This window comes from Perissodus microlepis, chromosome 7 (genome assembly GCF_051167445.1).
Source record: "Perissodus microlepis isolate ML-2025 ecotype Zambia chromosome 7, ASM5116744v1, whole genome shotgun sequence".
Classification (NCBI taxonomy): Eukaryota; Metazoa; Chordata; class Actinopteri; order Cichliformes; family Cichlidae; genus Perissodus; species Perissodus microlepis.
The window spans coordinates 17,975,878-17,989,982 of NC_140467.1; the positions used below are offsets into that span (position 1 = coordinate 17,975,878).

General features: G+C 41.5%; 1 protein-coding gene and 1 long non-coding RNA gene across 8 annotated transcripts in view; one reads left to right on the plus strand and one right to left on the minus strand.

Annotated features, from left to right (window-relative positions):
- Positions 1-14,105, plus strand: part of srpk2 (SRSF protein kinase 2) — a 76,181-nt gene that overhangs the window by 15,308 nt on the left and 46,768 nt on the right. Inside the window, exon 1 of one of the 7 annotated variants that reach the window (XM_084933931.1) lies at positions 7,319-8,076. The exons of the other annotated variants lie outside the window; for them this stretch is intronic. Within the exon in view, the coding sequence (XP_084790057.1) occupies positions 8,039-8,076 (38 nt within the window). The 5' untranslated portion in view covers positions 7,319-8,038. Of the gene's footprint in view, positions 1-7,318; positions 8,077-14,105 lie in introns of those variants that run through there. 7 annotated transcript variants of the gene reach the window in all.
- On the minus strand, positions 6,702-8,648 carry LOC146382929 (uncharacterized). The gene is made up of 2 exons (XR_014800700.1): positions 8,526-8,648; positions 6,702-8,287 (listed from the first exon to the last, which is right to left on the minus strand). It is a non-coding gene; the product is annotated as an uncharacterized LOC146382929 (long non-coding RNA).

The following is a 14,105-nucleotide window of genomic DNA, read 5'->3' on the forward strand; positions in this document are numbered from 1 at the left end:
GACTCAACTCAACTGTTTGCGAGCTGGTTGTATTCTGGTTATATTCCTATAGATCGGAATTGCTCCCGAGCACAAATGTATTAGTTAAATGTGGTATTTCTGTCTGTGTGGAAAGCAGCATATATGGGATTTTTGAATTACTATATAATAACCTCTTAATTGTTATTAATTTATGATTTATTATATTTTGTAGCAATTTTTTCTATTTTTCTATTTAATTCTGATTTAGCTATATTCCTCTTGCTTAATTTCTCATTTTATTGTAGGTTGGTTAATGTTCAGGTTGCTCTAACATTTTTTAAGCAAGTTTGTGTCATAAAGCTCATATTTTCTAATATCTTATTTATTACTGTTACATAGCTGCTATTGTGTGAAAAGGATAATGTTTTTTTTCTGGTAGTGTGTTCCTTCTTGTAACTTAGATAGAGCTGCTAGTTATCTGTTAAACGGTTTTGTGGTTTTGTCTTCTTGCCAGTAAAACGTAACTAATGACAGGAAGCGTCATGGTCAATTTTTCACATGGCTGAGTTTAAACAGAAGTCATATCTCTCTTAAATAATTCCAATTCCTTGCATAGGTCATATGAGGCACATTTTTTCTGACAAAGACATTTGTCCACTATTCTCTGACAGTTTCAGTGACATCATGGCAATAATCATTTCAATAATCAATTAACAAAGGGGAAATATCCTAATCACTGTGTTGACATAACGCTCAGTAGTGGCCACATCCACTCTCTAGTGCATGGTTGTTATAACAACGCTGTGCAGTTAGAAACGCAGGCCAAGCTGGTTTCTTCTATTCCCCTTGCCTTCTAACAATACAGGCTGTTTATCCTTCCATCGCCTCCCAAAGTGTTGCTTTTATTTCTCCCTGGTTCCTTGTATCCCATCACGAGTTCCTGCTATCAAGTGAAAAGTGTATTGTTGGCAGGTTTTCTTCTCAGTATTGCAATCCTAGTTATGTCCAGTAGAGGGCATCCATGTTTGAGTTTTTGGTCTTTGGTAAATGGATTCTTTGTAGACACTACTACCACCTCTCCTGTTTTTTGCCACACTGTAAATCACTGAATAGCATTTATCTTTTGTTTATCTCACCAAATGTGGAACATGCAGTATTTATTTGTGGACAAGAGGAATGTGTGATTCATAAAGTGTCTTTCAACCCTTAAAACCACTAAAAATGTTCAGGGTTTTTTTTTTTTTTTTTTTTAAAGGGGCCCCTTAAATTTACCAGTTAGTTCTCTCCTTCAGCAGCAGCAGCAGTACACTGATCACGCGGGCATCTTTGTTTCAATAAGTGTTGTTATTGTCCTTGTCCTTTCCGTAATTAGCGTGGTAAAAGGGCGTTAAAAAACATGAAGCTAGCCATTTTGTGGGTGAGGCTGGTGTTAAGTGTTACCCAACCCCATATGTGATACAATCTATTTAAATTTCCATCTGGTGAGGCAGCTGAGGTCAGGAAGACAGGTCACAGGTTGCTCACTCATTAAATAAACAGGCACCACTTAGTTAATAAGCTCTAAGAAAACCACACAGAGCCGTGGGTTTTTTGTGTGATTTGTTTTCATCCCTTCACACTTACATTGGTTTCCTGATCCTTATTCGAACCATTACATTAACACACTCAGCCCTAACCATCAGCCTAACCTTCAACCTTTCATACCAAAAAAAAATTAATGTTTGAAGTTTTGTTCCCACAACATGGCGCTGTTAAGGGATTTATGACCATATAACTTACAAATTGCAAGTACAGATTCACAAACGTACAGGAGCAGGTAGATCAGTCTAGTGTTTGGATTTTCTCCGGGTAATGAGGCACAGAAAGTGCAAGTTGCTTACCTTTGTATGTTTGGAGGAATTGCAAGCACTCTGCCCTGACCAGCGTGCTGCGCTCTGTGTTTGTGTGCATGTAGTGGGAAGGAGCTGTACACTTTTTTTCATGTCAATGGAAAAAACATGATGGGACATGAGTAGGAGGAAAAATAGGGGGGAAAAAACGGTTCAAGGCAAGATCCAAACCCATGAGGAGTCCAAATGTCTCGGAACAGGGCTTAGTTTTAAAATAATTCTACTGCATTTGTGATGTGCATGCTATGTTGTTGACACTGCTTGCTGTGCCATTTAAACAGTACATATCTTATATGTGAATACATGATCCAGGCAACCCTTAAAAAAGACATTTTGAACTTGGTGATGCCAATTGATTATGTTTATATTGATTATTATTTGAATTAGAGCCCAACTAATGTAGTGAGATATCAGTATCTGCATATATAATAGCTAATAATTGAAAATTCAAAAAGTCAAGAAGAGATGGGAGAAATGCCATGACGTGACAGTAAAACAAGATTATGTGGCAACTGCATATCCATATTATCTATGCATAACAAAAGTTATAGAAATCTATTTATGTTGTGTGTGTCTGAAAGAAAAAAAGATAAGACATCAGCCGATATATGAGATTTTCACTGACCAAATATTGGCATTGGTATTGCTCTTAAACACTGTATCAGTCAGGCTTCAATTTAAGTAACAAAGAGCCATCGCCTGTATTAATAAGTCAACTTGTGCTCTGCTTTTCTGAGTGAGCTGGACTCTCATTTGTGAAAATAGTCTTTACTGTACAGGGCTCGCAAAATTGCTAGCCTGACGTCCCAGAGCTAGCGATAGCCGGTCAGGCTATATGATAGCCCGACGGGCGGGGCTGAGATAGATTTTGGTCGCCCGACCGGAGATACCGCTAGCTCCGGGACGTCGGGCTAGCGATTTTGCGAGCCCTGCTATATAACGTTTGTGATTACCACGCTAGACCTCATTTTATCCTTCCAATATTTCTTTCACCTGACTTGCTTATTTAAGTATCTTAAAGTTCATTTAAACAATAAGCAAAGTTCTGCATTGTTAATTTACAGCTTTTTTTAAATGATCACATAAGTCTAAGGTTATTCAGATGATATGAATTCATATCACTTGGTTTGATGTTTGAGTCATTTATGTCCTACACTGCTTATTTAAAAATAAAAAAGGTGATTCAACCCAGAATCCCAGGGTTGTTTGAGCTAGAGTTACCTTTGATGTCATTGTCAGGTCTGCAGATATGAGTCATTTTCTGTTACCAAAAAAAAAAAAAAAAAAAAACAATGGAAGGAAAAAAAAGAACCTTTACAGTTTGTGTGTTTCACTCATCAATGTAAATTACTTGTGATCTAGTTCTTTAGGCAGCAGGAAATGTGAAGCTCAATGCTCCTGTATTTATTTTTGACACGTGTTGCAGTTTGAATTGTAGAGTCTGATCCATATGGCAGTCTGCACAACTGCGGATCGGAGGCTCCAACTGGTCCAAACCATAGACTGCATATAAAAAATTCCACATAGCCATTGTGACGTCACCCATTGACTTTGGGCAAAGCTTGAAGCCACAGCGTTAGCATTGCAGCCTCCATGGTTTCAGTTTTTCGGAAGCAGGAGTTACTATATTTGGGCAAGAGGACAGAGTGCTAAGTTTTCAGCAAACACTGGGGTTACAGAACTGCAGCTACAGAGTTACACGCAGCTCTTATGCTGTGTCTCCAACAAAAGAAAAACAAATGAATCCAAATATGGAGGTGATGGAAGTTTAACATTTGAATCTTTATTTAGTCATTCATTACTACAAGTTATACAATTGAAGAATGAAAGGATAAATATGTGTCGCGACGCCAAACTGAGGTGGGATAGGCTTACTGTTTCTTTCAAGCTATTGAGCTCTACTTTGAGCTCTAGCTATGTTTTACAGCTCAGTAAAATTGGCTACTTTGTATTTTATTCATTTGCACAAACACAATTTTCAAAGTAATCTGCATAGCTCTGTTTCATAGTAGAACTAGCTTGTTATTGTTCTGTGTTATTGGTAATAAAAATAAATCAATTATATGTACACAGTTTTTAATTTAGTTCTGAAAATTTCAGATATGCAACAAAACACAATACATTTTACTACGAATAAGCTTATGCTCAGTTGCCATATGTGGAAAAATAATATTTTGCCTTTTTCATTTTCTTTTAGATCAAACTGTTTTTTAAATATGTGTGTACTGGCTTTCTTTTGGAGTCAGCCTCAGGTGGTCATTATACAAACTGCAGTTTCTGGCACTTGGACGTTTTCTTTAGAGTTTGCAAGCTGGTCTAAACATCCATACTGTCACACTCATGGACAGGTTGTTTTGTGTGTGTGTGATTGTGTGTGTGATTCCACTTGGGGGCGGTGTTTCTGCAGACACAAACAAGCCTGCTGACACAAAAAGCACAGTCACTGTTAAAGTAACAGCATATCACTCGCCTGCATTAGCATGCACACACATACCCCCACCATGCATGTATGGTGCACATTGTGTATGAATATGCTTATTGTGTATATGATTGCTCTGACTTCTGTCTGTATTCCTCTGTTTTAGCATACTGTACGTCCAGAAGCAATTTGCAAAAAGACCAGTGTGTGTCTACGTCTGAGTGCGTGTTGCCTATATAAACCCCTTTTCTCTCCCCAGCATTCACCAAGCAGTGAGTAGAAGTAGGCCGCTTAAAGATAGCTCCCAGCAACCTCAATACCAGCTCCTAAAATATATCTGCTCATGAGAGTCATCATCTCCCTCCCTCTCCCTCTTTCTTATTCTTCTTTTGCTCCTTCTTCTTTTGAAAATAGAACGAGAATCAGACTTTAAGTGTGCAGATTGATGCCCTGAGTGAAATACTACTGTGTGTGTGTGTGTGTGTGTGTGTGTGTGTGTGTGTGTGTGTGTGTACTCAGGTGTTAATGTGTGATTTACTTGAATAAGGTATACATGCCTTACATAAGACTTATTTCAATGAAGAGGTGACATCAGGATTGTACCAATGGACCCATCAAATTTAGGAGGATTTAGAAGTGATGGCACCCATGAATTTCTCTGTGGTCTGACCCACTGTGGAAATGTGTACAGCTCAGAAAGACATGTATGAAAGGAAAAGAACCACATGATACAAAATAGGGACTGTTTAGTACTTAGTCATTAAAGGATTGGTGTGATCTGGTCACTAAAGAAACCCTGCTTAAAATGGATTAATGACACAGTTCATATATAACATTTAAAATGTAGGTACTAACAAATCATTATTCACTATATTGCCATCTCCAATTTGCCTGTTTTGTATGATCAGCCTGTAACTTCAAAGCTCTGCACCTGAAAGAAAAACAAGAAAAGAACAACTGCTATTGTCACTGAAGCTGAAACCTACAAAACTTTTTTACATTTTTAATGTTTTTCTTTGTTTTTTAAACATTTACCTAGAATCGTTTAGGATGCTGTATTTTATACTCAAAGCTTTACAATCAGGTCTATAATAAGAATTATGGGAAAACTGAAAAATTCTCACCTTGTATTCATCTTCAAATCTACACATTGAAGCTGAGCCTTTGCTTATACTTTAAAGTTTTTGCCTGTAAGATTTTCCAGATTGACTGTGACATGAGCCAATATTTGTTGGCATTAATAAATATTTTAGCCGTACAATAGTTGGATATGATTACCCTTTCATTCGCTCTGATATTGTGATCTCTGCTTAAATCTTTTGCTTTGGTTTCCTCTCACAGTCATTCCTTTGCATAACCCAACAATAGTGGGCAGAGTGGGTAAATATGTGCACTGTATGTAAACCTATTTGTCGTACTCTTACACCGTTGTTCTGCTGTGGGCATCGGCTACCCTCCCCCACCTCCTGTGACCATAAAAACAAAAATAAAAATGGTTATTGAAAAGAAATGAATAAAAAGTTGAGTGCGCTCTCTCATATCGGCTCAATATTCTTCCTGCTGTCTGGATGCGCTGAGTCTGAGAGTGTTCTTTACCCCCCATTGGCCCACATCCACAGAGAATGAGGACAATAGTTTGGCTCTGAGACATGTGTGCCTAATGTAGTCCTTTTATGTGGGAAAGTGGAACTGTATGGAGATGGGAGAGAAAGAGGATCATTGTGTTCCTGTTTTTCTTTCTGCCTCTTTTTCTCATACATCTGATGGCTCTCAGATGTTTCAACCGCTTACTAAGAAAACACATTTACTGCAGCATCTATAAAATCAGTCACTGTTATCTGCTCTTAGGACTAGATCGTTTGGTTGTAACGACGTTTGTGGAATGGTACTGTGATGGCACGATCATGTTTTGTTGTTATTCATCATTTAGTAGATGTTTCGTTTTGTTCACTCCAAATTAAGCTTTCGGTAAAATCACCCCTGTTAGTGTCTAAAAACAAAGTGATGACCAAAGTGATTCCAGTTCATTTTCAGCCGGGGCTGAGGGTACATACTGAAGTTCAGAGAAATCAGCTGTCAGTTTTCAGTGCAATTCGTCCTGTGGGAACCATGAATATAGATAATTTTATGGCCATCTATCCGATAATTGTAGCTTGGTTAATGTAAACTGGTGACTTCCAACCAGCTGCTACCCATAGAGCCATACATTTAATAACTAGATGTGTTTGTGCAGTAGCCTGATGGAATTGCCATACAAAAGAAGTTATGACATCAGGCTGGTGCAGAGTTAATTACATTCTATAACGTCAAAGCAGCCATGCTTACTAATTTGCAACATTCCCTGCGATGACCTAAAAAACACTGAGATATTAAAGGTGTGCAACCGTGTTAAGAACAACACATCGCAGCTGAATAATCCATCAGAATCTCTCTTCATTTGAAACACTTTATGGATATAAGCCCAAACAAGTCAGTGTCGTTTCATACAGACAGTGTAAACTGCAAGCAGTTTTATGATTAATGACTAATCAGCCAAATAAGCCCCAGAATGTCCCTTCAAGCCTGCATACACTCGTGCACGCATATCTCCACACACCCACACAGCAATATTGAGGTCAGATTGGGAGAAAGACACAGACCCCCCATCATGGCGCACCCTCTGGCTACCTCTCTGTGAGCTGTTCACTCATGTAGAAGCAGACCCATCTGCCCCAAGAGATGGCACAAAGAGGGCAGAAAAGTACGAGACGCACGTTTACGAGCAAGAAAAAAACAGAGGTGGAAATTAAGTTTAGAGAAATTGAGAAAAGATGCCAGATTTTGTGTGTGTGTGTGCGTGTGTGTGAGGGGGGGGGGCAGATCTGTGCTGTGTTGCCCTGAGATACAGGATGTTGTAATAAGGCAATTGAGAGAGAAAGAGAGAGAGACAGAGGAAGACTGTGAGAGCGATAGAGAGAGGGGCTGGACTATGTAATAGAGGAAAACGGGGGAGGAGGGTATGCCTCAAGGAGAAGTGCATTCATTTTTCTGTCGGTGTGACAAGCCAACTCCCCCTCTGCCTGCGCAGAAAGTGGAATGCTCCGCCTTGCTCTGGGCTCTGTTGTTGTGCAGAGCTGCAGAAGGCCTGACAGAGCCAGCTAGACAGAGAGGAAAGGGTGAAATGCATCGACAGAGACAGACACGCTGTGGATCGAGAGCCTGTGAATAGATTTCATCACCCGGTTCAACCAGCGACACCAGAGAGGAAGGAAACAAAGAAAAGAGGGAGACAAGAAAAAAGGCACTTCAGTTAAAGGAGGGAAAGTGAGAGAGAGAGAGGCAAGGTGAAGGAGGAGAAGGAAGGAAGGAAAGGGAGGGAGGAAGGAGGCTCAGACATGAGGAGGGGCGCCTGACTGACATTGCTGCTCTCTCTATCAACTCGCACACACACACACACACAGGGACATAGGCAGACACACACAGACTGTGCACTGCACAGTAGCTGCTCTTTTATCTCCCTCTGTGGAGCCTCGTCCCCCATCCTTTCTTCTCTTTAGAGGGAGAGGACATAAGACAGAGAGGAAGGAAGAGCAGGAAGAGGAGGAGGAGGAAAAAGACGTGAAGGAGGAGAAGGAGGGGAGGCAGTAACCCTCTCCTTTACTCAGACACACAACCGGGGGTGATAGAGAAGAGCAAAAAAACAAGAGGTGTGGGGGAAAAAGGAGCTTTCTGTTCCATTTCGCCGTCTCCTGTGGTCCCTCGGCCAGAGAGCGGCTAACAGGCACCGCTCATGTCCGTGAACTCGGAGAAATCCTCGTCCCCTGAAAGGTAACACCTCATCTTCCTCCTTCCCTCTCTCATTACTGTTCTCATTTTGCCTCGATATGTTAGTTTGCATGTCGTTTTGTTTCTTCCCACGAGCCTCTTCCACCACCACCATCCCCCTCAGCACCTCCATGTTTTGTCTGTTTCTCTTTCTGTTTCTGTCTCCGTTCCTTCAGCCTTGGTTCCTTCTATTGTCTGGGTCACACAGCAGTTACTGTAGCAGGGCGAAAAACACAACGGTTTATTGTTGCATGGTTCTGTAACATTTCAACATGCACATATGAGCATGTACAGTACATAACACATCTCGCTCACACACACACTGTTCTAGACAGATGCATGAGCTCACGCTGCCTTCCGAGGCCGTAACATTTCCTATAAGAACAGTGACAACAATACATGCACATACGAACACACGCAGTCTCTTTGTGGTGCTTGAGCTCAGAGCTTACACAGCAAGAGTGTCAACACACGTCAACATCAGCACGGCCAGCAGCAGCAGCAGCAGCAGCAGCAATGCATCTCAGCAGCAGTGCGAGACAACAGATAACCACATGACGCACCTTAGTGCATAATATTCCCGATCGATTGCTCCTTCGGACACAACACAACCTCTTTGCAAAACACACTCACACCCAGGCAGCTTAATCATAATTTGATAAACTGCACATTCATTGTAAATATACATACCAAATCACCAAACACTCAGTAATGATGAGTGTTAATAGCAAGGTCACCAGGCATTATCAGTGACATGGTACACCTTGGCTAATTGAATACACAGAAACTCGCACACCGTACATTTTTCTAATTGCCAGGACAGGATACACTACGCTGAATGACAGCTACATGCATCAGGGCTAAGCATTCCTTATCTCACCCTCGTTCAGTCAAGATTGTGCCCTCTTTAATAATTTGTACCTATTCGTACCTAATTAGTCACCCCACAGGATCAAAGTGAACACAGTGCTTTTTGTTTGTTTAGGGCTACTGAGGTAATCCCGGTTTTTAAAGCCAGTCTTGATTGCGTAGTTCTGGAAGTAAAGATGAGAGAAATGTTTGGGAGCAAAAGCTCAGTTTATTGGTAGTTTCCAAGCAGTCAAACTAAAAGAGAACCTTTGCAAAAGCTTTTTTTTCGTTTCCTTTTTTAACTGAATGCATGAGAACCCATATCCATTCAGATCTAACCGGGAGAAGCCCGCATTCCCATTTTGACTGTGCAGAAAAGAGCGGAAAGAGCTCGATTTGACGGTTGCTGGGGGGCAGGAGCAGGCAGACTGGATGACTCAGGTAGCTAGTGATGCCGTGCCAAGTACGATCAGGCAAAGCCACTGCCATCCACACAACTTGGTGCCAGGTCCCAGACTGGCACACTTAAAACATATGGCGCAGTCGGCACGTAGATGGGCTAAAGTAAATGGGCAGTAACAATATCAGGCAGTATTACATGGGCAGTTGGGCACAGAGGAGAGTGGCTTTATACTGGTCTCACAAACTAAATTGATAAATGGCATCAGATACACACACACACATACGATAGGCTGGTGATAAAAGTGAATATGTGCGTGTAAACCGTCATATTTATAGCATCTAAACAAATAAATTCTGCTTCCTGACCTTGGGTCCTCTAAATGTACAGTATCACAGCTTTCATTACTCTGTCCAGTTTTTATTTTCCTACCTCCATTGTTTGGGTCACAGCAGTCTCTCTGTAATCAAGAATAATGCAGCAGTCTCTTGTTCCACGGCAGGTAACGCCAAAGAGTTGCACTCATGCACGCACTGCTGCCTCCTTTAACTCCTGCAAGCATCTCCTATGACCAGAGCTGTAGTTCTGTAGAGGTCAGGATTTTTTTCTGCATATAAACAAGAAAATTGACATCCAAAGATTTTTTTCTTGCTTTCCCCAACAGAAATGAGCAGAATTGTTATAAAGATATATTTTAATAACTTTTCTTTTAAAGCAGGGTTTTATTTAATCACATGCGAAATATAGGTTTTTTTTGTCAGATGGGCAAAAACCAAGTGTTTTCAGTCAGCCATTGATTACATGGAGCTGCAGTGACAATCATTTCACACTCACAGCTGTGAAGTTTTGCTGCTTTTCTGAGTTTTCTCTCTGAATATGAATAGCTTTGATTATTGGACTCTGCTGACATGCAGTAATGATTGAAATTAGTATATTGGTTATTTTCTAACCCCATATGTGAAACATGAACTAGTGTGGAGGTTTGACTTATTTTACACTTTATTAGGGGATTGTATTTTAAGGTCAAGTGAACTTCAGAATCTATGTTTAGCTTTTTTGTGAGACAAATCAGCTCAGTTTCTTTGACTATAACACCATCTGTGCCCCAGATGCCATGAAACCATACACACATGCATGCACACACTGTTGTGGGGTGCTTTTTATTCGGGATGTGCAGTGATATGTTTGTCACAATAAGTGGATTTGATGTGTGTTAAGCTAAACGGATGGACTCGTCTGGCCTGAAAAGAGCAAGAAGCAGTGCAGTGACAAATTTCTCCTGGAGACGCTGCACTAGGAAGACGATCCCTGTTGTGTAACTTAGCACTTGAGGCATAGTGGAGATGGATGGAGGACGAGAAGTGTGTGTGTCTTTGTGTGCATATGTGTGCCCGTTTGAGGATATTTAAGTGTTTTGACGTCCTTATTGCGTGTGAGCAGCTTAAAGCAACTTTGTGAAGGGTGACGGCACGTCATTTTAGGTCATAATAACGGATGCTGCTGGGTTAAGGGCTTACATCCTTAGAAGACTTTCTTGGGATTAAACACAAGTCGAATAAATAAACAGCCAAAGGTCAAGAGTTTAAAGGCTTTCAAAGGCTGGCTTGAGGTTCGTGTAATTTTCGTAGCTGTTGAGAGGACCAGCTACTGAAACGTTAAACTCTTGGTGCGATTACAACAACACTCAGTTGTGTTGTTGTAAATGCCACATACCTGCTTCAAAAGCATGATGTGCTTCTTAGGCTACACCCAATTAGAATGCGATTGTGTAGCTGGTTTTTCATTAGTGGGCATCCACACAATGCAAGTATATCTTTATATCTGCTTGTCACAGGTTGAAACACAGCTTACTGGTTATGCTAGTTACAACCAGATGGTCTGAGCAGCCTCTTTCCTGCTTTCCTTCAGACTGCCTGAGTTAGAAGAATAGGTCAGAAAGAGCTGCCGAGGATGCAGCGCTGGAATGCGTCCAACCGGTCAGGAAGCCGGGCCCATGCAGCAGACAGGCATCACATTCAGCAGCTATCGCATTCTCGCAGAGTATGCAGCTTTGGCTGGCCTACATGGCCTCCACCATCTTCTTTAGTCCGACCCAGAAACGGGGCGCGCGAGCACACGTGCAGGCATACCAGTGGCGCAACATGACAATAGCTAATGAAGCGTGTCAGGGAGCTAGCTCGTAAACTAGCCCCCTGCCCTGCCCGTCTGCCCTCCATTACCACCTGCCCCTCGCTCATGGCTGAAAAGAAACATAAGATTACATTTTACTTTCTCTCTTTCCACCTCTTTATTTTTTCTTTTTCCTGCCTTCAGTGTGAGACAGATGGAAGAGGAGGAGGAGGAATCTCATGCATACAATCTCTCCTGTCCCTCTGAGGGCTTTTGGTGATATTGCAAATGTAAATAAAAGTGTCTGCTACATGCACACCCACAGAAACTACCATGAAGTTTTCAGCCCTTGCAAACTAGTCTAACCTGACTGCATAGTCAAAGCTCTGCACTGCAGAATAACTCTGGGAATTTCCACCTCGTGTACTGAAGTCCTATGTGGTTAATCAGCAATAGGAATCACTGAGTCAAACATGCAGCAGAAAGGAATAAGATACCTCACAAGTAGTAAGTCGATCACCAGTGGTCATGTGATCTGGACTTGGGCATCTGATCCGGTGAGAGATCCTCAGTAGGATTTACAGTGTAGGTTCAAAGGTCATGTAGCGGCACCAGTAGATGCATGATAGGATGATGCTGTCAGTGCTCTGGGATGAAACTTAAATTACTTATTGATTATTAATTAACGCCTTGTATATGGAAATGTAAGCAAAATAAATACATGTTTACCCTGAAAACACACACCTACACTTCTGGAAAAGCTTTTATGAGCTCACGCTTTTCCCAAGCACAAAGGCTTCCGCGTTTGTTTATCTTCACTTCTAACAAAAGCACATTTTCTTTTTCCACTAGTTTTGGCAAATTGCTCAAAAAAAAATTACCACCGAAACTGTTTTTGTTCTGCTTTAAAGAAAGTGGGACCGTTTTCCCTTAAATCCACATGACAACCAGCAGAAATGCATTTTAACTGGCTTGACTTCCTTTTGCTCTTGTGTGTGTGTGTGTGTGTGTGTGTGTGTGTGTGTGTGTGTGTGTGTGTGTGTGTGTGTGTGTCAGTGTCCAGTCCCTAGTCCCTGTTGACTCAGTATGTTTACACACACAACATTCCAGTCTTCCCTGCAGACCTTTAATTGGTCCTTTCAAATCACCCACTCTTTCCACTTTCTATTTTTTCCAAGCCTCATTCTTGCCCTTCTCCTATTCAATCTCTCGTCCTTTCTATTCCTCACCTTTTTGCTCTATACCTCCCTCTGCCATCTGTTAAGTTGATTCTGGTCTTTTTTTTTGTTTTCCTGCTGGAACCTGATGTTGTGCATCACTTATTATATATTTCATAACTGTCAGGTTGACTGTTTCTTTCCTGCAAACTTGAAACTGTAACTAACAGATACAGTTGCAATAAAATGCTACTTATACATTTTGATCTGCTTTTTTTCTTTAACTACACGCTTTTTTTAATTGGGAGAGAAAATAAATATTGCTTTGGTCTTTCCTGTAATTGCAAAATGATATTTATGAAATGCCAATATATTGTTTACTGCAACCTGCTCTCCTTTAATTCTAACGAGCAGCACTAACAATGCTGATTCACTGTAGTTCCATAACGATACAGGTCCCTGCTGAAGGAGAAACAGTAAAAGACGAGGGAGAACATTTTTCTTTACATCCCCTATCTTACTGTAAAACGTCTCAAGCTGCAGTGCAGATAGTTAGCATGCAGCTACAGGGCCTTTCCCTCTCATTAGTTCACAGCTATCTGCCATCAGCATATTAGTCTTGCTGGAGTCGATTTTACTGCTACGACACTGTAAGTTATACTCAGCAGAAATGGGTGAAATGGAGGAAGAATGAGAGGGGGGGGGGGGGGTGGGGTGGAGGAGAGAGTAGGGAAAAGTTTGAGATTCTTGGAGGGTTTGGGGGGTTGGCGAGCGGAGAGACATGGTACGACGATAGCCCTGGGAGAGAGATGATCCCGCAGAGGAATTATAAAGATGATAAAGCCAGAGTGAGAACTCTGAAGAAAGAGACCAGGATAGAGACAGAGAGCAAAAAAACAGGACGGCAGAATCCTCAGGAGAGAGGGGCACGGATAGATAAAGATGATTGGGGAAGGGGGGGAGGGGAGGATGAGAGGCGAGGAGAGATGGAGGGAGAAGATAGATGGCTCTCTGCAGACTTGCGCAGTGTGCTGGGTAATGCTAGGTCACCAGAGGACTAATCTCCGCTGATGCTGCAGCGCTGAAGCAGTGGAATGATAATAGCCTGTTTGTGCTCTGCGTGTTTGTTTGTGTGGCTTACCATATGCATGCGTGTGAAAAGATAGCGGGCTTGCTTTTGAAGGTACCACTTTTTTTTTCTTTTTTCTTTTTGGTCCCCTGATAGAGTCACACAAACACACAAACCTGTATTCACTCAGTTCACCCAGTCCTCAACGCTGCCCTGTGGGATTGAGTCACGCGTCGGCTGCATAACTGTGAACAATATTCATCTGTTGTGTCTGAGAACACTGTTCAGCTGTTGTGTCTTCCTGACCTGCAGCACTTGTTTGAATTTTTTTATTTTTTTCCTGCATCAGCACCGAGTTGGGGGGTGTTATTCAGCTCTGAACCATGTACCAAAGATTCCATATAATCCTGCATTTCATATCAGTGATACTGTACTGATACAACAAGTA